Below are 27,642 nucleotides of genomic sequence, written 5' to 3' on the forward strand. Positions count from 1 at the left end.
AAGAAAAGGGGTTATAACTTTGACCCGACAGTGTCCCCTTTAGTACAATATTTTTCTATCAGCATCCACTGCAGTACCTAGGAGCACAATCTCCTACCACCTTCTATCCTCCGCCCTGTGTAACAATTCACCATCAATGCAAAGTGTTGGAAAGTACAAAATTTCAGGCCCTTCCCCCCAATATCTAAAGATCGTACATGGACCTTTATCAAGTCTTGAGTCCAAACACAGGCCTGCCTCAGTATCTACACTCCACCCCTGTATGTGACCAAAGGATGTCCTGAACAAATTGGAAGGGGACTCCGTTAGGGGTGAGTGGCAACGAATCAAGAAGAGGGGATAGTTCCAGGAAGCACGTTACGATGAAATTAAGGTCTCCAGTAACTTGAGGAACATCTCTGGCTATTTTTGTTGAATTTTTGGCTGTAGATTTGTCTCTCTCAAGTTGCTAAGCTTGTTGGTCCACAGTTCTAAAGCAGGGTCCAGGATTGGTGAGTAGAAGTAATTTGGGGGTAGGAAGAGAGTGTATGGGGGAATATATATATATATATAGAGAGAGAGAGAGAGAGAGAGAGAGGGAGAGAGAGAGGTGCTTGGTAAGTTAATCCAACACACGTAATTTTGCCACCATGGCAATTTGGCATCCAGGTACTGGTTGAACAAACCTGATCACGTTAAGATGCTGGATTGTGATTGGCATCGAGGCCAGATTCGAAGCCTGTCTTTCCCACTTCTCAACAGTTAAAAAAAGTATCTGATTTAACAAAACCAGGAGTCTTCAAATGATTAAAAGGATGTTCAACAAGGCAATTCATTTATTTATTTATTTTTTGTTTCGTTCTGAAAAAAATATAATATATAAAAGTGGCAACCTCCGGAAGATCTAGGTTAAGGACAGTTGAAGAGGTTTTGGTCCATAAAGAAATACTTTCTTCTTTTTTTAAAATTTTCCACTTGGTTTTGGGTAACAAAAGTTTTGGTCCAGTTTAAAAACAACAACGACAAAATTATATATATAAACTCGGATTTTTTGCTTTCGGTCAGGATGCATGTTGGTTTCAAAAGGGCTCATCGCCTGTATTGCATGATCGTCTCTCTTAGGTTTTGGTGCGGTACACTTTTTTTAAGAAAAAAAAAAAAGAATGTTAACTTGTGTGTGTATATTTATTTCAAGAAAAGCACAATGCTGTGTGGTGTACGCGTGCACATGCGTAGAAAACTGCAGCTGGCATCACGTGGGAAAAGCAAAGAAGAGTGAACTATGGAAATGTGGAAGTCCATCCTCGCCCTTGGATGGGAACTCAAGACTGGTTTTGAAATACCCTGTTAGTGACTCCTGATTCATCTGATGAACAAATCCCTGTTTGGATTCAAACAAAAACAAAAAAAATAACGTAGTTCCAAACTCCACGGTGGCTCAGAATAACAAAATAAATGCTAAGCACCCAGTGTGACTCCTACAGGTTCTTCCAAACCTTCTTCAGTTTCACCGGCGTAATTTTTATTTGTTTTTTCAATGTTCTTTTTTTTTTTTTAAAAAAAAGGAAAATAATAAAAGTTCTTTAGCTGCTGTTTTGTTTTTTATTTGTTTGTATTTTTTTTTAAATCTTTGAGGTAATAGAGTTGTGCCCTCGTTCTAACAGGTTCCCAGAGGTTGATGGTTTTTTTTTTTTCTTTCTTTCTTTCTTTCCTTCCCCCCCTTTGCCATCTGTTTTCTTTTCTTTCCAAGCTCTCCTCTGCTGGTTGATTTGATGTCCCCAGGGGGCAGCTTCAGACCAAGTTAAAAGATGGAGTGTCGAGTGGGGAAGGAACAGCTGTTGAGGAAGCCCCTCACTTCCCATGTGCCCTCTGGGCTCTGGTCACATAAAAATGACCAAGCTTGGTCAATGCAGAGGAGCTGTGAGTCCTGTCTCGCCACCAAAAAAAATTTAACTAAACCGCTTTGCTTGCGAGATCCAAGTGTGCGTTCAGAGTACTTGTTTTAAAAAGACATCGTAGGCTGGAGCATCATTTGCCCTTCAAAATTTCTGGCTTTTCTATTCATTTTAATTTATTATTATTCACTTCTTTTTTTTAAAAAATAACGTACATTGCTCGTAAAATAATTTTTTTTCCTCTTCTTTAAATTAATTATCTTATTCTTTCATTCGTTCATTTATTCTTCTGATGTCATTATTATTATTATCATCCTCTTTTTATTGGAGCCCACCCCCACCCCATTTCGGTCCCCGCCGCCCCGCCCTGTCTCTTTAAGAAAATATTCTAATAGCCTGAGTGGCTGCAGCATGGCAAACCGGACATTCCGGGTCAGTCCTCTCGCAGATCCGCACAGCACACTCCATGCAGAAGAGGTTATGGCCACATGGCACCAGAGCTGCCGTCACTTCACTTTCAAAGCACACCATGCACTCCCGGCTGCTGGAAATGGATGTCCGGGCGGTGGTGTTGGCTCCCAGTTTGGAAAATCCTTGCAGTGGTTCCCCTGGAGACCTTCTGGGGAGCCCCGAGAGGTTAGGCTCTTGGATCGAAGAGGACGGGGAGCGATGAGAGTTAGGATGGACAGCGCCGGTACTACCAGATCGTTGCTGCTTAGAGAAGAGCACAGAGACAGGGTTGGTGTTTTCCTGCCCAGCCCACATAGGGGCACCGGATTCTGGCACCCCGTAATAGAGATCTTGTTTGTTCACCCCATAGTTGGGAAAGAGGTAACCGTAATTGAAGTCATTTTGGTCGTTCAGTCGGGGTGTCTCGTAGACTGGGTCCACAGAGCAGTCGCCAATGCACCCGAGGCTGTTCTGTCGGAAAGTGGAGAGGGGTTTGCAACCTGGGGCAGGTGTGTGGACCCGCCACGCCTCCGAGTAGCGGTTCTCCATGCCTGAGTCGGGGCTGCTGGACAGGAAGTCATTCTCATTGTTGTACTCCAGGATCTTGCCTGTCCTCACCGCAATGTGGGTCTCTATCTCCTCTCGGGCCCGCTCGACGTTGCCTGGTGCCCCTGTGATCTCGAAGACGGGGTCCCGGTCCCGGCTGGGTGTGATAATGTAGGTATTGGTTTGCTGCTGGATCCGCTTGATGGTGGCTCCTTTGGGACCCACTACCAAGCCCACTACACGGTAGGGTACGCGGACCCGGATAGTGACCTGGCCAGGCAGGGTAGGGGCACTGCCAAAGGTGGTGCCAGCCTTGTTGCGGGAGGCCCGGATCATAGAGAAGTGCTCAGCCGCCGAGATGATTTCCCGCCTCGCCATGGCAACGTCCTCCCGCCGCCCCGTCACCATGAAGACCGGCTCCTCACCGCGCACCGGAGTTTTGATGTAGGTGTTGGTCTTTGCTCTCAGAGCCTTGATCTTGCAGCCTGAAGGAAAAGCAAAGACAGAAAACAAGGGAGAGGGATTAGACTCAAGGCTTTCGCCATATCCTCCACACAAAATTCTACCTTATGCCCAATTTTCTCTCAAGGCCTAGCCCAGCACGGGCCAAGCCACCTCCCACTCAAGGCCAGCCCTGTCAGGGACGTAACGATCTTGCCCGTGGCCATGCAAACACCCTTTGTCCAGCCCTGCTAGGGACCAAATAACCACATCCACATATTCTACGCTCCCAGGCCTCTGCATAACATGACTGGGATCCAGGATATCCAATGGTCTCCCTTAGAAATCTAGGTTCTTAACATGACGGAGCTCGGCGTTTGATGCTCAGCAGTCTCACCCCACCCTTCTCTCCCCAGCAGGGGTGCCGGTTTGCCAGTCATTCCCCATAGCAGGTCTGTTGACCAAAATACGAAGGCTCTGCTGGGGCCCCGCCCTCCTCCATTTCATTGCATTTCCATAGATATTACAGGTGTTTTGGGGAGGGGGAGCCCTAGGCTTGGGGCCCTGGTACAATTGTCCTCCTTTCTCCCCCACACCTCAGCCCTGCCCCTCAGTCCCCAGCAGTCAGGCGAGGCTGGTGACCGTGGGTGGTGGCATCAACTTGAGACCAGCAGCCCCAGGCCAGGAGGTGTTAGCACAGCCACTGGGGAGGAAAGCTTCATTTCACCCCCACGGGGAATAATCCTTTGAGGAGTGAGGCCCCTGCTCTCACCCCCTCACCCACGTAGTGGGGTGCGGGGAGGGAGAGACCCCCCACCTGGTCAGACACACACGGGGGAGGGGAGAAGGAGAGGTTCCTGTCTTCTCAGACACACTACGGTGGTGGGAGGGAGAGGGGCCCTCAGACAAACACTGGGGGAAGGAGGGAGAGGCCCCTGCCTCCCCGACACACACTGGGGGAAGGAGGGAGAGGCCCCTGCCTCCCCGACACACACTGGGGGAAGGAGGGAGAGGCCCCTGCCTCCCCGACACACACTGGGGTGGGGGAGGCCCCTGGATAGGGGGAGGGAAAGGCCCCCCCAGACACATGCTGAGGAGAGACCCTCTGGATACACGCTGAGGAAGGAGTGAGAGCTAGGGATGTAAGCAATAAGCCAAGGCTTCTCGGTTAGTCAAGCCGACTGCTGGATTACTCGCTTCCCCACCCTCGCCTTGCTGCCTCTCTCTAGCACAAGCTGGGACTGAGCAAGCCTTCCCTTATCGACTAAATGATCAGTCAATTACCTGCCTTTTAACATCCTTAGTGAGAGGCCCCTGACCGCCCCCCCCCCACACACACAATGTGGATGGGAGAGGTCCCTGCTCCCCCCTCTACCACACACTTCATAGAGGGAGGGAAAGGCTCCCAGACATGCTGAGATGCCCCTCCCCCCAACACACACTGGAGAAGAGACCCCCCACTCCGCATATAAACACTGCATGTGGAGGCCTCAGCAAATCACCCGCCCCATGCCCCCCAAGGCCAGGGGTTCCATTGTGTCACCCTGAGGACCCTGTCCTCCTCCTTACACACTGCATGGGCCCAGGGGATGGGGGGGGGGGGGGAATTAAACGGTTCCCATGGTGACACAGAATTCGGCCTGCCTAATGCGCACAGCAGCTTGAATCCTTCATTCCCACTGATGTTAACAGGCCTCATCCCAAAGGGGAGTAACAGGGCCCTGACCGCAGGTGAGAGCCTCACTCCCTTTCGACACTTTGTCCCAGAGGAAACGTTGGGTGAGGGGGATTATTGGGGGCGAAGAAGAGGCACGTTGCCGGATAAGAGGGGTTTAAAGAAGAGCTCAGGTGCCTGGAAGAGGAGTCTCCCAGCCTAGAGGGCAACATGATGGAAAGCACGAAGCAGAGAGCAGGAGGAAACGGCGACGAAGGGATAATGCAGATGCTGGGTTCCCAACCCACCACCAGGAAGTCCACCGATAAAAGGAGATAAGCCTTTCAGCCTTGAGCAAAGGCTGGTAGGACCACAGGGCTGAGAGTTTGGGCTGAGGACCAGTGTGAGGACAATGGAGTTTGTTATCCTGGAAGGGATGGCATTAAGGCATGGCCCGTATGAAGCACTAACAGCAGCCTGCTGCAATGCTCAGTGATCACCGGCAGAGAGGCACTACAAGGGAAAGAGCTGCTAGGCCATATCCAGCCTCGATGGGGCGAGCTAGTGGTGAGTCTTATAGTTAATTTAGATGAAATATATGGGTCTGAAGAGTTAAAGATTTTAATGGAACCCTCTGTGTCACTAGGGTTGCCAGATACCTTCACAAAAAAATCCCGAACATCACAGGAGAAAAAATTGGTTGAGGGGAGAAAGAGAAAAAAAAAAAAGAAAAAAAAAAAAAGAGAGACTAATCTTTTGTTAGTTTTTTTTTACCGGAAGGTGGACACCTGTCTATCACTGTCCTGCATTAATCAACCATCAGGGCTTCATATACTGAGCCCGCTAACATGCTAGGAAATTCAGGCCAAAGGTTAGATACATATTGACTGAAACATAACAAAAGGAAAAGAATAAAAAAAAAGGCAGCAGAAAGCGCTGGGTCTGCGATTGAGTGATCACGCAAAACTAACTTTAATCAAAACCCCTTCTGAATTCATGTTAAAGACTTTTATCCTGTCAAGCAGTCCTTGGTGGAGAAGAAAGGATTCTGTCTGGCGTTTAGCTCTGAGTTAGGAGTGATACCAACATGGATGAGGGAGAAGGGCAAGAGGAGGGAAATATGGCTTTTGGAGGAGCTTTTCAGGTATAGGGCAGTGGGTCTGTCAGGAACGAATGTTTAGGAAAGCAGGTCCGCCATGAGAGCTGTTATCTTCTTCCCTCACATCATTGCATTCATCTAGTGAAGCCCTTCGCTTGGTCCACATCAGGCCCTGCAGGGCAGAATGGACCACCTTATGACAGAGTGCAGTGGAATGCAGTTGACTTCAGGAGCAGGTAAAAAGCTGAGAGAGAGGGAGGCAGAGACAGGAGTACATATAGTAGGGGACAGAAAGAAGAGGAGACAGAACAAGATCTCACTGGCCTGAGCCCCTCACTGGGGCAGTGATGATGACCAAGCATCTGCCGTGGAGTACTGAGATAAAAGCCCTACATCGCAGCCGTGACGGCTGTAGCAGCTCCCTTTCCGCCCAAGCCTCAGTTTAGTGCCTCTAGAAGCGTAACGAGTGGAATGGTCCAGCCTCATTATTTCGCCCACCAATTAGGCCTTGTTTCCAAAGCACCAATTTTGGCCCATTAATTTCTGGTCCCCTGCTCTTCTTGTTTACCAGTCTTCATCTAAATGCAGGAAGCCTTCCCCTCCTTCCCCCCTCCCTTTAAATTAATTCGGGCTTTTGGTTTCCTTAAATCTTTTCTTAAACAGTTTTATAGAATAGGTCACTGTAATAATTCATTAATCTTTATCTGCTTTCCATTGGCTAGGCTCACAGTTACAATAGGCCTGCTCGCCCTCAGTTATTACAACAGCCCACTATTTTATAGTTGCTCAGGTCCTTCGGGGAAGGGGGTTCAGGGCATGAGGGGTGCAGGAGTCAGGGCAGGGGCTTGGGTATGTGGGGGACTTAGGGCAGGAGACTTGTGGGGGGGTATAGGAGGTAGGGCTGGAGAAGTCCCCGGGCCAGTCCAGGGTGGCAGAGGCCATGCTGCCTAGCCAGCAGCTCCTCCCCGGTCAGCAGCTGCTCCCCAGGTCTTGGGCACTTGCAGCCTCCTTTGGTCATTCTGGGGTATAACCATCCCCTGTGCTTGCTGCCTCCCGGTGATCATGCTATCACAGCCCTCCCTTTCCATTTGATGAGAACCAATCCCATTCCACACACACCCCATTATCCTGGCACAACCAAACCCTGATCTTGATTTATGTTCTATCAGAGGAAGCTGCCTACCGAATTCGGTGGTCCTCTCTCTTACCGTTTAGAAGGAGTTCTTGAATGAACAAACAAACTCACAGGCAGACGGATGGGGACACAGAGGGTATGTCTACACTGCCACCCTAGTTCAAATTAGGATGGCTAATGTAGTCATTTGAACTTGCAAATGAAACCCCGGATTAAAATATTCCGGGACTCATTTGCATGTTCCCGGGCGCCGCCATTTTTAAATGCCCCGTAGTTCGGACTCCCTGCCCGTGGCTACACGCGGCATGGGCTAGGTAGTTCGAACTAAATCCCCTAGTTTGAGCTACCGTTACTCCTCCTTGCAGGGGAGTTCAAACTACCGGGCATTTAAAAATGGCGGCGCCCGGGAACATGCAAATAAAGCCCGGGATATTTTAATCCCAGGCTTCATTTGCAAGTTTGAATGACTACATTAGCCATCCTAGTTCGAACTAGGATGGCAGTGTAGACATACCCAGACAGATGCACAAACTCTCTAGATGTTAAAAAAAAAAAACAATTTTTCCTGCAGAATGGCATGTTGCTCTGTGTCCCACCTGCCTCCCTCTCTCCTCTCCGCTCAAGCCCAACCTCGCTGCTTCCCCTCACCACTTGGACTTGCTATTTTAAACTAAGCCCCTACTCCCCCCGCACCCTACAGTGCTTTCAACACCAAGAAACATGGCACAATTGCCGGAAGACCCACATTGCAGCTGTGACAGCCAAGGGGCAGGGAGAGGGTACAGTGCTCGGGACAGGCACCAGGAGCGGGGCTCCCGGCAGGGCTTATGTGCCAGCAGCGGGCTCTTGGGGACTCCCCCGCCACCAGGCTCTCGGGGAGCCAGAGCGTGGTGCCCGACCAACCACAGTCCAGCTGCCCTCGCAGAGACTCACCCCCTGCCCAGCGACTGCACTTACCACAGCTGCCAGAGCATCCCTGAACTGCCCAGCAGAGCTGCTGCACCAACCTGTCTGCTCCTTCTCTTCCGCTCCCAGCGGGTAGATGGGAGGCCCTGGGCTCTGTGGGCAGGGCTAGGGTGGTGAGCAGCACAAGTGAGACTGCACGGGGGAGAGGTAGGGACGGTGGCCCCCCCGCACTGCTGCTTTCCCCCCGCGTCAGTAGGCTGCAGTGCCCTGGAGCATCACGTGCACACAGCACTACCTGCACCTCACTGCACCCCAAGTAGGGTAGGCAGGCACCCCTGTGCCTCTCTGATTCATAGAGCTCTAGAACTGCAAGGGACCTCGAGGGATCATCAAGTCCAGTCCCCTGCCTTCACGGCAGGACCAAGCACTGTCTAGATCCGTGGTCCCCAACACGGTGCCTGCGGGAGCATTTGTATGCGCCCGCCAAGTGCTCGGGGCTGGCCTGGCCCCAGGCACGTGGCGCATGCATGGTGCCGGAGCCGGCCCTGGGCACATAACGCACGGTGAGCGCCGGCCCCGGGAGCGCCACGGATTGGCTGCCCGCGTGGCGCTTGCGGGGAGGGGGGGAGCGCCGGCCCCGGGCACGCGGCTCTTGGAGGGGGCCCCGCCCCCGGGCATGCGGCTATGGGGGGGGGGCCGCCTCTGGGCGCGCAAGTGTCCCCGCCCTCTGGCGCCCGGCGGGCGAACGGCCACGCCCCCTGGCGCCCGGAAACCTCAAATGGTTGGGGACCACTGGTCTAGATCATCCCTCACAGGTGTCTGTCTAACCTGCTCTTAAATATCTCCAGCGATGGAGATTCTACAACCTCCCTGGGCAATTTATTCCAGTGTTTAACTACCCTGACAGTTAGGAAGTTTTTCCTAATGTCCAACCTAAACCTCCCTTGCTGCAATTTAAGCCCATTGCTTCTTGTCCTATCCTCAGAGGCCAAGGAGAACAACTTTCCTCCCTCCTCTTTGTAACGCCCTTTTAGCAATTTTCAAGAATCTATTCTGTTCCCTCCTCTCCCCCGCAGTCTCCTCTTTTCCAAACGAAGCAAGCCCACTTCTTTCATTCTTCCTTCATAGCTCATGTTTTTAGGCCTTTTATCAGTTTTGTTATTCTTCTCTGAACCTTCTCCAATTTTTCCACATCTTTCTTGAAAAGTGGTGCCCAGAACTGGACACAATACTCCAATTGAGACCTAATCAGCGCAGAGGAGAGCAGAAGAATGACTTCTCGTGTCTCGCTCACTACACTCCTGTTAATGCATCACAGAATCATGTTTGCTTTTTTTGCAACAGTGTCACACTGTTGACTCATAGTTAGCTTGTTGTCCACTATGACCCCCCTAGATCCCTTTCTGTAGTACTCCTTCCTAGATAGTTGCTTCCCATTCTGTATGGGTACATCTAGACTATGCTAGACTTTTGAAAGAGGATATGCAAATTCCACGGGAATTTGCATATCTTCTTCTGAGCTCACTTTCGAAAGTGGCACTTTTGAAAGTGAAAGTAATCTAGACATGGCTTAGACAAATGGGGGGTTTGTCGACTTTGTCACAAGCCACTTTTCCTTAAAAAATGAGGTTTATGCAGCTTGTCAACAAACGGGGAGGAGGGAGAAAGGGGAGTTCACCAACAAATCTGCGTCTAGATTACTTTCACTTTCAAAAGTGAGCTCAAAAGAAGATGTGCAAATGCTTTCGAAAGTCTAGCGTAGTCTAGACATAGCCTTAGTGTGAAAATGATTGTTCTTTCCTAAGAGGAGTACCATGTTTTAGTGTATACAACCCACGGGTTATGCAAAGTTTTACAAACCCCGCTCCTCCCCCCCAGGGGCTATACTCATCTGCGTGTAATACAGGTTTTTTTTTTACTGAAAGTACAGGAAGACAAGACTGACTCTTACGTGATAAAAGCAGCATATTTTAATTTAATAATTCAGGCAGTTATGTTAAAATACATTAAAATACATTCTTTTACTGTGCAACTAGTAAAAGAATAAATATGTGGTAAAACCATTTAAAAAAAAAAGCCATCTTCGCATTGTCATAAAATATATAAGTTCATTCACTCTGATCTCTAGAATCAGCGCCAGCAGAATCCTCCTCAGCGTCTGAGTTTTCAAAACCATCAAAACTTTTGTCGTAGTTGACTGTCACAAAAAACATCCATAAAATCCATAGGCCAGGCTAGGTGAGCTTCAGTGACAGGTCTGTGGTGCCGAATCAGAATTGCTGTCATAGTCGGGTTGCATTTGTCCTTATTAAACTTCATCCTGTTTACCCTCAAGACCATTTCTCTAGTTTGTCCAGATCATTTTGAATTTTGACCCTATCCTCCAAAGCACTTGCAACCCCTCCTAGTTTGGTATCATCTGCAAACTTAATAATCGTACTCTCTATGCCATCACCTAAATCGTTGATGAAGATATTGAATAGAACTGGACCAAAAACAGACCCTGCGAAACCTCACTTGTTATGCCCTTCCAGCATGATTGTGAACCATTAATAACTACTCTCTGGGTATGTCTACACTACAGTGCTATTTCGAATTAACTTAATTTGAATTAAGCTAATTTGAATTAACGCATTTACACACAAAAACTATTTTGAAATAGCACGTCCACACTGAGTGGACCCTGATCCGAAGTTAAGGCTGGCCGGAACCAATGCCAGCAGGGCATCAGGTTAGGACTTAGTGTGTGGGGCTGCTGCCTGAGGCTAACTGAGCTCCATGCTTAAAGGGACCCTACCCCCACCCCGGGCAGACAGTTCTCAGGGTTCCCTGCTTGCTTGTCTACCTCGATGAAGGACAGCAAAGCAGTCCTGTCTTGGAGTGCCTTGAGTGCCCGCACTCGGGACACCACAGCACTCGGCCACATGGAGCCAGAGCTGCCCCTGCCGGTGTGTCTCATGGGGTCGTTGCCATCAGCCCGGCTGCACTTGCTGCAGGCTGCCATCCGGGGGGGGTCCATCGGAGGGCTGCCAGGATCCAGGAGGCCCTGTGGGAGAGCATCTACCCCTCAGAGCCACCCTGGTCCTCCCCACCGGGGGCTCGTGCCCCATTCCTCCCTCACGTCCTTCCACTTATCCTTCCCTAGCCCCCCTTCCTGATGTCAAATAAAGGACACGTATGTTCAAAATAGAAACTGGGTTTATTAAACAAAACTGGGGAGAGGGGGATGAACCTCTGGGGAGACTGGGAAAAGGAGGTGGGAAAGAGGAAGAGAGAGGGTGGAAGAGGGGAGGGGAAACCTGGGAGGAAGGAGCTGAAAGGGGGAAGCAAGAGGAAGAAGGGGGAGGGGAAGCACAGGGCCCAAGGTTGGGGTCTCACCGGACCATCTTGATTTTCATGAAAACCTGCTCCTGGGTTCGCATGTGGCCTTTAGTGGCCAGGCTGGCAGCTATCCTGCCATAGACGGCTGCATTCTTCCATCTAATGCGGAGATCATGGACGTTGGGGGCATCCCCCACAAACCTGAATAAGGTCCATGATCTCCACCCTGGACCAGGAAGGCGCCCGCCTTCTCCAGCCCCTGGCAGGCTCCTGGGAGCTGGCAGACTGCTCCTGGAGAGCGGTGGAGGGCTGGTTGCCAGTGGCTTGCTGACTCATGTTTTGGGGCCACTGGATCAGGGGCCCCGGTGGCCACTGCTGGCTCTGGGCTGGCAGGCTTAGAGCTGGCACAGGCACTGTGGCCAGAGTCTACTCCTTTAATGGCTCCAGGGCTGGGGGAGAAGAGAGGAAGTTTTCCTTGTTGTGCCCAGAGTGGCCACCAGGGCTCCCTGGGAAGGGCTGGAGGCCCCCTATTTCGAATTAAGTGTCTACACAGAACTTAATTCAAAATAGCTATTTCGAATTTGGCGTTACTCCTCGTAGAATGAGATTTACGAAATTCAAATTAAGCACTCCTCTATTTTGAATTCATTTCGAAATAGCGGTTTGCACGTATAGACGCTATTAAAGTTAATTTGAAATAACGGCTGTTATTTCGAATTAACTTTGCAGTGTAGACATACCCTCTGAGAACGGTTGTCCAGCCAGTTATGCACCCACCTACCAGTAGTCCCATCTAGGTTGTATTTCCCTACTTTATTGATAAGGTCAAGTGAGACCATATCAAATGCTTTACTAAAGTTTAGGTATACCATGTCCACCGCGTCTCCATTATCCACAAGGCTTGATATCCTATCAAAGAAAGTTATCAGATTGGTTTGACATGATTTGTTCTTTACAAATCCATGCTGGTTGTTACCTGTCATCTTATTTTCTTCCAGATGTTTGCAGATGAATTCCTTAATTACTTGTTCCATAATCTTTCCTGGCACAGAAGTTAAACTGACTGGTCTAGTTTCCTGAGTTGTTCTTATTTCCCTTTGTATAGATGGGCACTATATTTGCCCTTTTCCAATCTTCTCCTGACTTCCATGACTTTTCAAAGATGATATCGAAAGGCTCAGATACCTCCTCTATCAGCTACTTGAGTATTCTAGGATGCCCAGAGAAGGAGTCCAGGCTGATACAATGGGGGAGGGAGAAAGGACCCGCATTGGTGTGGGAGGAGGAGGTAGAAGGGGCTCGGGCTGGCACGGCCCCATCCTGGCCCTCCCCGGTGGCCGAGCCAGAGTTGCCTACACCCCATGAAAGGGGCATTGGTGAGTGCAGCGAGCAGGGGGCATAGCCCCCTAGTATATAGTAAATTACCTATCATGGTAGTACCTCTCGCCCCTCCCAAGATTGGGATCTATTGTGCTGAGCGCTGTATAAATACAAGGTGAGACATTTCTGACCCTGAAGCGCTTACAATGTAAATAGACAAAGGAAGAATTATTATCCCCTTTTTACTGATGGGGAAGCAAGGCACAGAGAGATTATGTGATTTGCATAAGGGCACACCAGAAGTGTGTGGTCGAGTCAGGAAGCCAGATGCCCTGTGTCCTAGCCTCAACTCCTCAGCCACAAGACCATCCTTCTTACAGGTGGAAATAAGGGATAGTTACTAATTGAAAAACGTGTCCTTTGTAAGTTAAAAGAAAAAATTATTCCTGGGGGTACAGATTCTATCCAAACTCCTTTTTACAAGCATCTCAACTTCAGGGACAAATCTGGCCAGGCACTGGTCTGTTTCACATAGCAAAGCCGAGGGATTGGCACACTCACAGGGGACGGCAGATGGGGCCTTTCACCTCTAAGCCATCCATTCAAATCCTGTCCTTGTTGCTAGTCACCCAGTGTTGTTACCATCTGGTGGCTATCGGGTTCCTTGTGAGAAACGAGTGCAGTGGGTCTCAGATCAGTTCCCAGAGACACAGAAACAGCTGGTGCGACAGGATCCCTTGCTGTCAGCCTCATCAGGGAGGCTCAGCATCAAATGGACCCCGCACCGGTGCCACACCGGTACTGAAACCTTGCAGCTGACCATCTCTACCCACTCTCTGAAGTTCCAGGAAAGACCAGTCACTGGACATGCTCAGAGCGCCAAGGCGACATGATCTCACCACCTGGATCTGCAGCCTTTGTCACAAGCTACGGCTCAGCTAGAAATATCCCTTCTTTTCACTTTGTCTAGAGCTAACCTTTCCCTCTCTCGTTGCATTACCAAACCTGCAGGTAGCTCTCAGCTGTGTCCCCGTCCCTGCCCGAAGAGCGGCAGCTACACCTCTTCCTCCCTGGCTTTGCTGATGGATCAGTGGAGTAACTATCTACCAGCTACACCAACCTCTCCAAAGCCCTGCTGCGAGGGTGTGCACAGAGGTAGGGATGTCATTGTTAACTAGTTACCTGGTAAGCATCAACCTTACCAGCATGCTTGCCCGGAAACTGGTTAACTGGCAGCCCGGCCCAGCCAAAGCAGGCCCCTCCTCCCAGCTTTCGTGGAGGGGTCAGGGGGGCTGCTCCAACCCAGCTAGGTCCACCACATCGCACTGTGGGCAGGGGCTGCTCCTGGGCTAACACAGCATTTAACCAGTTAACTTTTTAACCAGGAATTTACATCCCTACACAGAGTCAGGAGTTCACACTTGGGCCCTGGTGCCTGTGCACCCTAAGGCTTCCTGTGGACCTGCCTCACATCTTCAGCATTTGCCACATTTTCCCCTGGATGAACTTCAGATGAGTGAGAGACGCAAAATAAACAGCCCTGGCAGCTGATGATGGCACAGCAGGAGGGGTAGCAAAGTGAGCTTTCTTGCCATTCTACTTCCCTGTCTATACAGGAACCCCATCAAGGCGCTAAGAGGGGAATTGACTCTCCAAAGTCCAGTCACTCCGCTTCTTTACTAAGGCTGCCTAACGGTTTAACTAGCCTAGAACCCAGCATAGTCACTCCACGCAGGCCATTGAACAATAGGGATGTGAATGGTTAACTGGTAAGCTACCAGTTCCTGTTAACCAGTGGGGGTTAGCGCAGTTCCCTGCCCGCTGGGAGGGTTACTCCAGCCCTGTAGGGCCCTTGCAGGCAGGGGGCGCTCTAGCCCAGCCAGAGCAGCCCCTGTTGTCATGGGGCCCAGCCCAGACTCATCAAAGGCAGGGGTGCGCCCTCCCCATTGGTTAACCAGTTAAACATTACGTTTAACAGATTAAACGGGATTTTACATCCCTACTGAACCATTGTGAGGCTTCTGTTCACTCTTAAGCTGGGTGAGAGTTACACATCATTCCAGAGGGGAAAAGTTACATACCCCTTTCCCATGGTCAAAAATTGCTTCCTATCTTTCCAAAGGGAGGGAAAGGAGAATCATGGCAGTTTAATGTAGGAAGGAGCCATGGTACAAACAAGTTTATACCAGGAAAAGAGTGAGATCTGAAAGTGACCGTGTCTGCCCTCCCCCAACACGATTCTTCCCACCGGCAGCATGTTGACCTACGATGTCTCAATTACAGTTAGTCAGAAAAGGGGTGTCTACAACTCGCTCCAGTCTCGATACAGTCCCCTCGTCCCCTGCTTAGTGTCTGCTGATAGGAGAGGACAGAGGTTTTGGTCCCAGATCCACCCGTGTGCAAACTATAAGCCCAAATTGCAACTCACGTGCTTTCGTATTCCCCAAAAGCTGGACTTGGATCTAACTATGCCTGAAAAAGTAACTGAGATCTAGAGGGAGGAAGGATTTCAGAGTGGGGAGAGCCCTGTGTTCGTGGGATGTGGGATCTGTTCCTAGCTCTGTCACTCACTGACCTTTGACAAATTACTTTAGGCAAAATTTTCAAAAGCCCACAATTGGCTTTGGAGACCAAATCTCCCATGTTGAAATGGGATCTGGGGGCCTACATCCATCAAATTTTCAATGCACTGAGGTTCTTTTTTGAAAAAGTGGCTTGGGGCCAGATTTTTAAGTGTGTTTGGGTGCCAAAAAATGCAGACAGTGGAATTTTCAAAAGCGCTCACTCGGCCACTAGACCCGTACCCACACCTTCAGCCAAATACAAGCCTTTAAAAAGCTGCCTGGCAGGCTCCCAAGTCACTTAGGTACTTTTGAAACTATTACCCTTCATTTCCCCTGTGCCTCAGCTTCCCATCTGTAAAATGGGGATAAAACCCATTAATGCGTGAAATGCTCAGATACTCTAGTGAGGGCCAATAATGTATATGCTAGATGTTCAATGTATTTAGGAGCCTAAAGATCCAGACTGGTGTCTAGTGTGATCTCCAAAAGCTTCACTTCCCTCTGCCTGCACCATTGAATACACTGAGCTGCATTAGACCGAGTGGCACAAAACAGGATGACATCACATCAAAATATAGCCAACGAACAAAGGCACAGTGATGTTGTGGGCAAAGAGCTTGCCTGAGACTCAGCACTTTTAAGATCTCTGGCCCCAACTTCTCTTCTAGCAGAATCAGGGGGAAGTCAGGCACAATCCTGCAGAGGGTTTGCAGCTCATTCTAGCCCTGAACTCCAAAACAAACTTCAGTGTGCCCTGTTCTCGGATGCACTGTGCTTTGTGCAGGCATTACCACCTCTGCAAACCACATCAGAACTGTAGCGCCGTGCACCCAGGCGAATGGCTGCATAAGGTGCAGGGCAATAGGGTACCTGGTACTATTGGTGGAACATGCAGTAAGGCTCTGACTGGCATTATCAGAATTGAGAGACTTTTCTACAGGACCTCTGTAGCCCTCCTCCCCTGGAAAATAAGCTACTTCCTTAACTGCTACTGCTCTCTGGTCCCAATCTCCTTTCCCATACCACAAAGAGATGCTCTGTACCCAAAGAACTGGGGCTCCTCAGCTCACAAGCCGGAACGTTATTATTTATCTAGATCCTAATCAGTCACAGTCTCTCTTGGAGCTGGGTGCTCCAGACTACCATGCGCTTCGCAGGACACAGGCTCGTGGTGACATCAAGGCATTGACACCAATGGCACGCTCGTGCTGCCAGGGGTCAGCGGAGGGGCCACACCATGCATCGTTAGTGCCAGGCTGCAAGGGTGACTCTGCGTACCTCTACAATTATTTTTTTTTAAAAAAGACCTGCAGCAGCAATTGCAGCATCAACTGACTTGGGCTCACACGCCAGGACTAAAAATAGCAGTATAGAGAGAGTCTGGGTTCTGGGACCCACCTACCTGGCTGGGTTTCACGCCCCTTCCCCACAGCTGGAACGTGGAACACCTACACTGCTGACTTTAGTTCTGCAATACACGGGAGCAGGGATTTCTCTCCCTCCCCAGTCCCTAGAGTTAGCCAGCAAAAGTGGTAGGTTCTTTCTATGGGTCAGTCACTGCATAAATAAGGCTGCATAAAATATACTAGCGCATCATGCTAGTAAACCCACTGTGTAACAAGGCCATTTGGGCTGCATTTGATTGCATGGCAGTGAAATGCGGTGACGCCACACTGAAATATCACCAGCAAATGACAAGAGAATGGCAAGGGTGTTACAGCACTGGTCTGGGGCTCAGGAACGGTGAGTTTGCATCCCAGCTCTGGAGGAGTTATAGCAGGTCACTTAACCTCTCCCTATTTCAGCTCTCCAGGTATAAAATGGAAAAGATAACAACTTTATTCAGGGCAGGGCCAGTCTCTTACCGCAGAACAGTACAGAGCCTAGCATGCTAAGTAACAGGACAACATTGCTTTACACCTCTCTCTCTCTGCCAAGGCATTGATTTCATGGAGCCCCGGGGAAGGGGGAATTGCTAGATGCAACCCGGAGAAAGATCAAGGCAATTCCCAGAAAACCCAAGCCAGCTAGAAACCCTACTGCGTGCTCTCTAGCCTGACGCTACCCCCCACAGAGATTGTGCCCTGCAGGAGATGTGCTGTGCTTTGTCTGGTCAAGGTTTAAAATGGCTCACGTGGACTGATTGTTATTTGCATTGCAAGAACACCAGTCAGGGACCCGGGTCCCATTCTGCTAGGTGCCATACAAGCCCAGAACAAAACCACAGTCCCTATCCCACATAAGATTAACTGACAGCAGCCCCCACCCCCTTAGATAGCTAAACACATGCGTCTGTCTTGGGGACAACGTCCACTTATTGCATGGGACTGAAGTTATGTTTGCCCAAATGCCCTGCTACATATGTAAATAGGAGAGAGAGTCCTGCTTATAGAATGGTAGGTATGCACTGGCCAGGGGCGGACCTGGGATCTGCTAACAGGAGACAAGAGAGGGAGACAGAGGCCATGCTTGTAAAACAATCGGGTAGGTGACGCAAAGGGTCATGCAGGCAGAGACAAAGGAAGGGGGCGCTTGGCTGGGGATACATGGAAGGAAACCAAGGCAGGACATACATCCTACAAGCTAGAACGGGGTGAGGAGAAGGGACAGAGCGAGAAACAACAGTGATCAACTGGGGGGGGGGGTACAGAGGAGGTTGAGAAGGAAAAACACATGGAATGGCAAAGGGGACAGGCAAGGAGACACAGGAGAAAGGGGGAGGGAAGATCTAGGAATGGACAAAAGGACGCATGGTGCAGCTGACAGTGTGAGAAGCAGGGGGGAGGAGGGAGGGTTCTCTGAGTGGCCTACAGGAGAAGTAGCTTTGCGGAGACAGACAGATGGGGGGGAAACCTTTGCTTTAAACTGAAAAACACTAGGAACTAAATTGTCCAGTACGGAACCATTAAGGAGGTCCCTTCACAAGCCAGGGGGTCAAATCCTCAGCTGATGTGAACTGGTGTAGTTCCATGGAAGACAATGAAAGAGATTCTCAGCTGGTGTAAACTGGTTTAGTTCCACTGACTTCCAAAGGAGTCATGCTGAATTAACCCAGCTGAAAATCTGACTAGTTTTATATTAGATTTCTCCATTTATACCCATGATGGGCCCTGATCCAGATCTCACTCCTGATCCTGAGCTCACGCTATGCCAATATAAATAGAGTGGACCTTCCACTGACTTCAGTGAGTGTTATGCCCCATTTTTGGCAGCACACAGCAGGTCAGGATCCAGCTCTATTCATCCCAGCTGGAATGAGCAATAAAGATAGTATCCTTTTCCCACAATGGGCATAAACACCTTTGCCCTATATATGTCATTCAAGGCTTTTTCTCAACTCACAACACAAAACAAACCCTTTTTACTTAATGGGCAATTAAAGGGGCAGAATTACCTAGAACATCGTTAAGAATGTAAAGCTAAGTAGAGACAAGAACCTCCAAGCCATTTCTATAGGGCAGTACTCAAAGGTGCTGTGCAAATATCAGCTGTCTGATCCCTGCCAGCTAGGTTTATGAATTGGAAGGGGAAACAGCCTTTGCTTGTATACATTAGGTTGCTGGGAAGGAAGGGGGACTAAACTCGAGTTAATTGATCGCCAATTAATGCAAGTTCACTAACAAATTTGTACATTATTTCACTAAGCCACAAGTGTTTGTGTCCCAGAACAAACCTTTGTGGCATGTCCAGACATGCATGTACAAACGAGTTAGCTAACGGGCAGTAATTGGTAATCATTTAATTCCAGCTAAAAAGTCTAGTCTGGCCAGGGATTAGCAATTAGAAAAGCTGGACGATTGGAACAGAATGCATCAAATTCTCTCTGTTACCCCAATATAAGAGCCTGCTCCAAAAGTACATTCAAGTAGAGGGGTCAGAGATGAAGGGTTTGATTTATAATTGCCTGAACCTAGTGCAGTTATTTAACTAGTGCAGCGTGGGTGTAACATGTTACTAGTCTGATAGTATTTTACAAACCCTTTGCACACACTAGTCCCAATACTCCTTACACACTGGTTTTATACCAGTGTAATTCCATTGAGACCCGATTCTTGTTGACACCACAGTCCTGTTGCACTGCTCTGATAGCATCAAGAAAGCCTTAAAGTGGATCTAAATTACAGATGCACTCGCCTAGGTGTAAATTGCTCTGTGCTTGGCATCAGCAAAGAGAGAATGAGGCCATTGGAAGTTTACACCAGGATAAATCCAAAGTTAACTTAACTGACAGCAAAATGCAGTCTGTCCTTTCTAAAGACCGAAGGCCAAATCCTCAGCAGGTGGAGCTACACTGAAGTCAACATGTATGATCTGCAGCTGGTGTAAACTCATGTAACATCACTGAAACCAGTAGGATGGCTAGAGGGACACACACTCTGCTCTGGTGTAAATTACATTCCTATGGACTTGCTTTAAGGCACTTTTACACTGCCAGAGCAGCCTAAAGGGTTCTCACAGAAAACGATGGCCCCTTGTCTTTTAATACTCATCACATTAAAATAAGGCCTGTCAAATAAACAACCATCAAATAAATCTGGGTGGTGAAACTTTGTTTGGTTGCTGGAGAAAGCTGAGTTCATCACAACTACACAAAGCACCAGAAACATGTAACCGGTAATTATCTGTTGGGTGAGATTTTTGCTGCGTTGCTGACGAAAGCCACACTTCAAAAACACAAACACACAAAGCACCACAAATTAACAACAACTAAATCTCTTTGCAGAGAAGTCCTTCGTGAGCGGCTGATGCAAGGTTTGTTAAAAATACCCAACGCACCACAAAATAAGCAATCACTGAATTTCTGTGCGGTTGAAGCCTCTTTGCATAGCTGATTAAAGTTATTCAACACACATATACACATTATCTTCCCCCATACACATACACACACACCACCACTAAGATATCACAAACAACCATCATCTTGTGTTGTGGAGGGAAGGTGTGCTAGAGAAAAATCCAGCCTCGGCAGTGGATCTCTAATAGCAAGGCAGAATCACACAGAGTGGGTGTGTCACTTGTGTGCCCGCATGGCGCAATCCTGACGTCCGACTTTGTCACGTTTTAGACCTTGCTGGGAGAAGAGGCAAGGAGAACGGCACAGGGATGGGGAGGCTGCCAGACAAAGGTGGAAAATCGTGTGTGTGTGTGTGTGTGTGTGTGTAAATGTGTGTGTGTAAATGTGTGTGTGTGGGGGGGAAATCTGGAGGGAGACAATCAAGGACCAAACATCAGTGTGTTTTCCTACTGCCCTAGATTCCATCCGCTGTACTCTGCAGTGAGGTTCATTTGGTCAGCAGTAGCATCCAGCGGCCAGACCCAACACATGGAAAATTCCCTTTGTCTCTCCAGGTTTTGCTTTCTCCTCCTGCCAGGCACTTTTTGGTTACGTTTTTAAGCACCACCCAGAGCAGGTCCCCCTCCCCTTGTGTCCACTGGTGTAAATCTAGAGTAAACTGGGCCTGATTCTCCTTGACACTTGAGACTTTGTGCAATTTACACCTGCTGGAAGGCCCTTTTGCACTGCCAGCGTGAGAATCAGGCCCTACTGCAGCAAATGGAGCAGAGTCTGGGATTGTCATGGCAGAGTAGGCAGCAGGATCTGACCCAGAGCTGCTTCCCTGATGCTTTTAGACACACCTCCACATGGGGGGGTTGGGTGGGAGGTGATTTAATCATCAGGCTGCCTCAATGAAAAGGCTCCCTCGGACCGAGAGTCTTCGAGCATGTTCATGGTGACACAAAGAACCCAATCACCTGGGGTTATTGCGGCCTCTTGTTATTTGACTTCCCCTCACCAAGAAAGCACCATTTATGTTAAGCTCTCCTCTCAGCATAATCTTGTCTCTGTTGACCACAGAGCTAGTACGAGCAGGCTGGGAGATGCTTTGCCAGAGAGTCTCTCTGGATTTAAGGAGTAATGAGGCAGCCATTGCAAATAAAATACATCAATAATAATAATTAAATAATAACTACCAGTATATCTAAATCTTACGGCGGATGTCTTTTCTCAGACGGGCTGGAGCACAGAGTTTGCAAACCTCCTGCTCTGACATTAGAAAGCAAACCTAATCCTCCCCCATCTTCTCACTATACATACAAAGACATGCAACTGCAGCTCACCATGCAATTTAAAAACTGACCTCCTCGGTATCTTGCCCCATGGCCTACTTTCCCTGTGACCAGGACAGGCACCAATTTATCCCAGCAAAAATTCAGTTCCTTGCCTCTCTCTGGCTTTTCCATAACGTGTTCTGGCCTCTCCAGGGAAGAACCCAGGTGTCTTATCCACTCAGAATGTTGTTCCTTTTAAAGTCCAAGATGTGCGTGGCAAGGGGTCACACCACTTACCCCCTTCCACTCTCATCTGGCATCAGTCCTCTCCTTGACAATCTCAACACTCGGCACAAGAGCCTTCTCCTTTGCAACTCAGGTCTCTCTACTAGTGAGGTGGCAAAATTTGCAGATGATACCAAAGTGCTCAAGACAGTTAAGACCAAAGCAGACCGTGAAGAGCTTCAAGAAGATCTCACCAAACTCAGTGATTGGGCAACAAAATGGCAAATGAAATTTAATGTTGATAAATGTAAAGTAATAACACTGGAAAAAATAATCCCAAGTATATATACACAATGTGATGGGGACTAATTTTCCTAGAACTACTCAAGAGAAAGATCTTGGACTCATTGTGGATAGTTCTCTGAAAACATCCACTCAGTGTGCAGTGGCAGTCAAAAAAGCAAATAGAATGTTAGGAGTCATTAAAAAAGGAATAGAGAATGAGACAGAAAATATCTTATTGCTGCTATATAAAACCATGGTATGCTCATATCTTGAATACTGCATACAGCTGTGGTCGCCTCATCTCAAAAAAGATATATTGGCATTGGAAAAGGTTCAGAAAAGGACAACAAAAATTATTAGGGGTTTGGAACAGGTCCCATATGAAAAGAGATTAAAGAGACATGAACTCTTCAGCTTAGAAAAAAGGAGACTAAGGTGAGATATGACAGAGGTGCATAAAATCATGACTGATATGGAAAAAGTGAATAAGGAAAAGTTATTTACTTATTCCCACAATATAAGAACTAGGGATCACCAAATGAAATGAATAGGCAGCAGGTTTAAAACAAACAAAAGGAAGTTTTTCTTCACTCAACGCACAGTCAACCTGTGGAACTCCTTGCCAGAGGATGCGGTGAGGGCTAGAACTTTAATAGGGTTCAAAAAAGAGCTAGATAGCTTCATGGAGGTTAGGACCATCAATGGCTATTAGCCAGGATGGGTAGGAATGGTGTCCCTATCCTGTTTCTCTGGAGGTGGGTGACAGGGGAGGGATCACGTCAGGATTATCTGTTGTGATCCCTCCCTCTGGGGCATCTGGTATTGGCCACTGTCAGCAGACAGGATACTGGGTTAGATGGACCTTTGGTCTGACCCACTATGTCCATTCTTACGTTCTTACTCTCCAAAGTCAAACCTATTGAACTTCTCCCCAGCCCTCTGCTATGAATTTCGTGTTTAACTTTGTGAGCTCTGGAGCAGATTACAGAGGGAGGCAGTACAGTGGAATACAAAAGGCAGATATTAATTCAGAGCACTTAGGAGCAGACCCAGAACAAGTGAACATCTACACAGAGGGGCTCGAAAAAACCCATGCAGGGGTCTCTATTCTCCCCAAACCCAACAGGGCTGGATTCTACACTAGCTTCATGTACAGAGGGGGCCAAGCAGAAGTGCATGCAATAGGTTTGCACCTCCAGTGGCGACAAGGAGGTTGCCTCCAATGCCAGCTGTGGAAGGGAATGCCTGGCTGGTCCAGGTTCTGACCATGGCTTGGGCAGTGGATTCTGCCTCCCTTCCAAGCCCTGTGCACATGGGAGTTAATAAATGCATCTCTCAGAGACCATTATTATTATGTTCCCTGTCTTTCCTTCTCTGATTTCCTTCCAGCAATGGGCTCATCCCACCAGACATCCAGGCTCAGTGCTGACAAGACAGGAGAGGAAGCAACCCTATGTACCTGGCCAGCTGATTTGTCCTAAAACCAGGCACTCCAGGGAAAAAGCCAGTGTTCCAGGAACTCAGAATCTTGTCCCTTTTAAAGTCCACAGCCCACATAGCCTGGGGTTGAATCCTTAATTAGGTTCTCTGCATAGCAACGGGCACGACCACAGCTCAAGTGCGGTTTACAGCATGTAACTGGCTCTTTAAGGGCATATTAACAGTTCCCATGGAACACGCACACTCACCAAGCACAAGTTTATTTCCGGGAATGTCTATCATTTAAAATGGATCCACTCCTCCCGGCCCCAAATTAAACCACTTTGCAAACAGTGCTACAAACAGTCAAATAAAAATACATGGGACTTGATTCTCATTTACACTAAGATCCTTTTACACTGTACTGGCGGTGTAAAGGAGTCTTAAAGTGGGCATAAATTGCACTACCAAAAGTGTGCAAAGAAGCCTTGTGTACACATTTTTAATAAGTTGCACTTTGGCAGCTGGGAGAAGGTTTTTTTTTTTTTTTTTAAAGATAAATAAATTGCAAAATTTCTTGGAACAATGTCAAGTTTAAAAGAAAAAAAGAGGTTTTAAAGAAAAACCCTGAAACAAGTTTTTTTTTAAATTGTATATTCATATCTATTTTCCATACTTTTTATCTCCAGATCCTCAGAAAGCAATCATTTCCCTTTAATGTATCATGGGCTTGCATTGGCTTCATGCTCTCTATTAAACAAGGGACCTCATTTATAATCTTCATGCAGTAGGTTCTCTAGAGACTCTGGGCAGGCCTTTCAGAAAAAAAAAACAACAAAAAAACCCAGCACCCATTCACCTAATCGAAGTGGCCAGGTTCTCAAAAGTGCATAGCACCCACCTGCCCCCTCCCCCCCCCCCCCGTGTCCTCAAAGGATGCTCAGTCGTTTCTTTTGGAAACCTAACCCCCACCTTCCAAACATTAAACAAACCCCAAAGGCATAACATTAAGCCAGAAAGAAAGAAGGATCCCCCATTCCTCAGCTGGCGTAAATCAGTGTGGTTGCACAGACTTTAATGGAGCAAAACTGATTTAAACCAGCTGAAAATGTGTTGACTCTAGATGGTGCAACGCTGATTTACCCCAGTTGGGAATCCAGCCCATGGCTACTTACCAGATTCCCAGACATTGGAAGCAACCCACCCTGCCTCCCCGCAGGCAAAACCCCTAGTGGGAGAACTGCAGCAGGTTTCTGTGTTTCCTTCCATCACTCCATTCACAACACTCACACTGCTGCATACAAAACAAATCAAAACACACCCCTTTTAGAGTTTGGGTCAGCGATGCTACCCAGACAGAAAACAACACCGGCCTCTTTCTGGCATCGTGTAACATCTCCAGTTTTGATTCGGCCTAACAAATCTCTCTCTTTTTTTAACTTTATTAAACAAAGGGGGCCTGATTCTTTATTATCGGGCACCTTGTGCAAACACTATGCTGCTGACCGTGCCCACTCTGTTCTGATAAAAATGACTGCACATGGTGCAGGGCAACTGAGGATCAGACCCAGGGAGATCTTCTTTCATACCAGTATGGACTCCCCCCCGCCCCCCATCCCCATTCCTTCTATTCACAAAGATACTGAGCCAGATCCCAGCTTGGTGGTATGAATCCAGAATGAAATCCCTTGACTTTAATGGAATAGCCCTAAGTTTACACAGAAACCAGACTCTGAGGCAATTTTGCCCTGTCCGGGCACCTCACTGATGGCAAAAGGCCTAACACGCGGGAGAAAGTCAAACCCGGGAAGGCCCTATTGTTCCAATACATGTTCCAGTTACCCATGCACAACCATTAGTCAGTCATATTTTTCCCTCTTCTCATCACCCTCCCTGATCCCCCCCCCACCCCTCTGGGAGCATCAATCTCAAGAAATGACCCCCTTTGCCTTCCCTCTCTACCCCCGTCTGTCAAACAGCAAAACTCCCCGCTAATGCAATTTTGACTCACAACCCAAGAGGAGGCATTTGGGGGTTGAACTGCAGTTTTTAATCAGTCACACTTCCAGAGCATCAAGTTACTTGTTTAGAAAAAAAAATCCTGCTTAGCCACATCCCCCCCCCCCCAACATAAAACTTCTCTCTGCCAGCCGTATTAATTTTAACCCTGCATTGGCACAGACTGATGGCTTCCAGCTATTCCCTCTACTTGGAAGACTGGAAGGAAAGGGGATGGGGGGGATGGACGACTTAGGAGTGGGTGTGGTATATATATAATTTTTTTAAGCCCTCCTCCATTCTACCTCGCTTCGAATGGAGCCCGTAAAGAGAACAAAAGCATCACTGTCAAAGAGCTTCTGGTCAGCTCTAGGGGGGGGACGGAAGGGGGGGTAGAAAAAGAGGATGGAAATAAAGAATAAGGCACAAGCAGGATTGTTAAATTCCAAACCCTCCAGTCACATGATTCCAGAAAGAGTTCAACTTTCATTCATCTGTTATTTGAATCCTTGATAGGCCTTAAGAACGCCTCCCCCCCCCCCCACCCCGCCGCACTACCCCTCGACTCGCAGCCCAACAAAGGGGATTTCGCCTCGCCTCGCCTGGCCCCCGCGGAAAGGGAGCTCACACGAGCGAGTCCCCAGCCGGGAGGCAGAGCTGTATTTCCCACCAGGAAAGTAGCAAACGGGCGCACGCACATTCCTCCAGATCCCAGCCGGCCGGATTTTAGTCCCAGCAAACAAACAAACAAACAAACAAACAAACAAACTCTGGGCCCTCCCTCGCTCGCTTCCCGCAGCTTCACCCTGGGGCCACGGGGAAGCAGGACCAGTAGCGAGTTTTAATCCCCCCCCCCCCGGGGATGGGGGAAGCAGGGGGCGGTACCTCCAGCTTTCCCCCCCCCCTTTGTTTCTTGGCATTATGAAACACTTGGGAAGGTAACGAGGGGGAAGGAGAAGAGACATGGGGGGGGGCATTCCCTCCCCCTGCCATGGGGGGGGGCATTCCCTCCCCCTGCAGTGGCCATTATTCATAACCGGAGCGGGTGGGTGGAAATAACCCTAATAGATGGACCCAGTTGATAACAATGGAAGAAGAGGCCTCGGAATGGGGGGGGGGAGCGAAAGTGCACGCTATTTAACTTTGAAACCCACTTCCAGCCCCCCCCCCCCCGACATCATAAAGATGGGGGCAGTCACGTTGGGGGGGGGGGTTTCCAACTGAGCGGGTGGTTTAACTTTTACCACTTCCAGGCATCCCCTTCCCCCCCCCCCCCATCTGAACAAAAGAAATAGGAGGGATGCTCGAGGGCGAAGTGGCAGAGCAACGAGGGGGTGTCCCGTGGGGGTGTGTCTGGGAAGAATCAGGCATGGAGGTGCGGGGGAAGCAGGTGAAGAAAGGGGGGTGCTCGGTGGAGGGGTGCACGCTCGGGGCACAGACAAAAGCCCCCCCATTCCCACCCCCCCCAGCCCACGCGTACCTTGCCTGCCCACTATCTCCGCCACGTGCTCCGAGCTAGGCACCGGGACGCACTCGGTGGTGTTGGAGCTGCTCTTGAGCCGCAGCTCAGCCTCCTTGTACAAGGCGCACAACTTGCTCTCGGCAGCCCCGGCGGGGGACACGGAGGAGGTTTTCGGGGCCGGCGGGGGCGGCGGGGGCGGCGGCGGCTGCTGCTGCTGCGGCGGCGGCTGGCTCTGGGGCGGCTGCTGGGCCGGCGGCGGCGGCGGGTTATTGTTGTTGTTGTTGCTGTCCTCCGCGCCCACCACGGCGGAGGAGGAGGAGGAGGAGGACGGCGGCTCCCCCAGCCCGAGCAGGCACAGCTGATCCAGGGCGAGCTGCAGAGCTCGGTCATCCTCCAGCAGCGCCCTGTCCTTGCTGCTCCCGCCGAAGCAGCCAAGCTCGCCGAAAGCCCCGTTCCTTTCCATTATCCCTGATACTACCAGGCTAGGCATGGCTAACAAAGACTTGAGAGGGGGGCTGGGTGGTGGTGGTGGGTTGGGGAGGGTGTGTGTGGTGGTGGCGGGGGGGGGGAGGGTGTGAGAGAGGAGGGGAGTCGGGGGGGAACAAAGAGCCTGGGAGAGAGAGAGAGAAAGAGGAGGGGGGGGAAAGGCAGAGGGAGAGAAACAGACAGAGGGAGAGAGAGAAAGGGACCCTCCGCCCACCTCCCCTGTCACTGGCCAAGCCCCTTTCTTTCTGTCTCTCCCTGCTCCTTTCTGTAACCTGATCTCCCTCTCGCTCTCCTTCCCTCCCGGACCCTCCCACCTCTGCACAGCAAAGATTCCCCTTTGGCAGACCCCGCCTGGCTTTCAGGGGTGTGTGTGGAGGGAGAGGCGCAAGAAACAGCCGCCGCCAGC

General features: G+C 49.4%; 1 protein-coding gene across 1 annotated transcript; it reads right to left on the bottom strand.

The window, feature by feature from the left end:
- Positions 1 to 797: 797 nt before the first annotated feature.
- Positions 798 to 27,642, bottom strand: MEX3A (mex-3 RNA binding family member A). Its single transcript, XM_075907264.2, has 2 exons — positions 26,769 to 27,642; positions 798 to 3,355 (listed from the first exon to the last, which is right to left on the bottom strand). Exons 1-2 carry the CDS (start codon positions 27,238 to 27,240, stop codon positions 2,250 to 2,252), a joined length of 1,578 nt encoding a protein of 525 aa, XP_075763379.1. The 5' UTR covers positions 27,241 to 27,642; the 3' UTR covers positions 798 to 2,249.

This window comes from Pelodiscus sinensis, chromosome 22 (assembly GCF_052426305.1).
Source record: "Pelodiscus sinensis isolate ZL-2025 chromosome 22, ASM5242630v1, whole genome shotgun sequence".
In the NCBI taxonomy this organism is placed as follows: Eukaryota; Metazoa; Chordata; order Testudines; family Trionychidae; genus Pelodiscus; species Pelodiscus sinensis.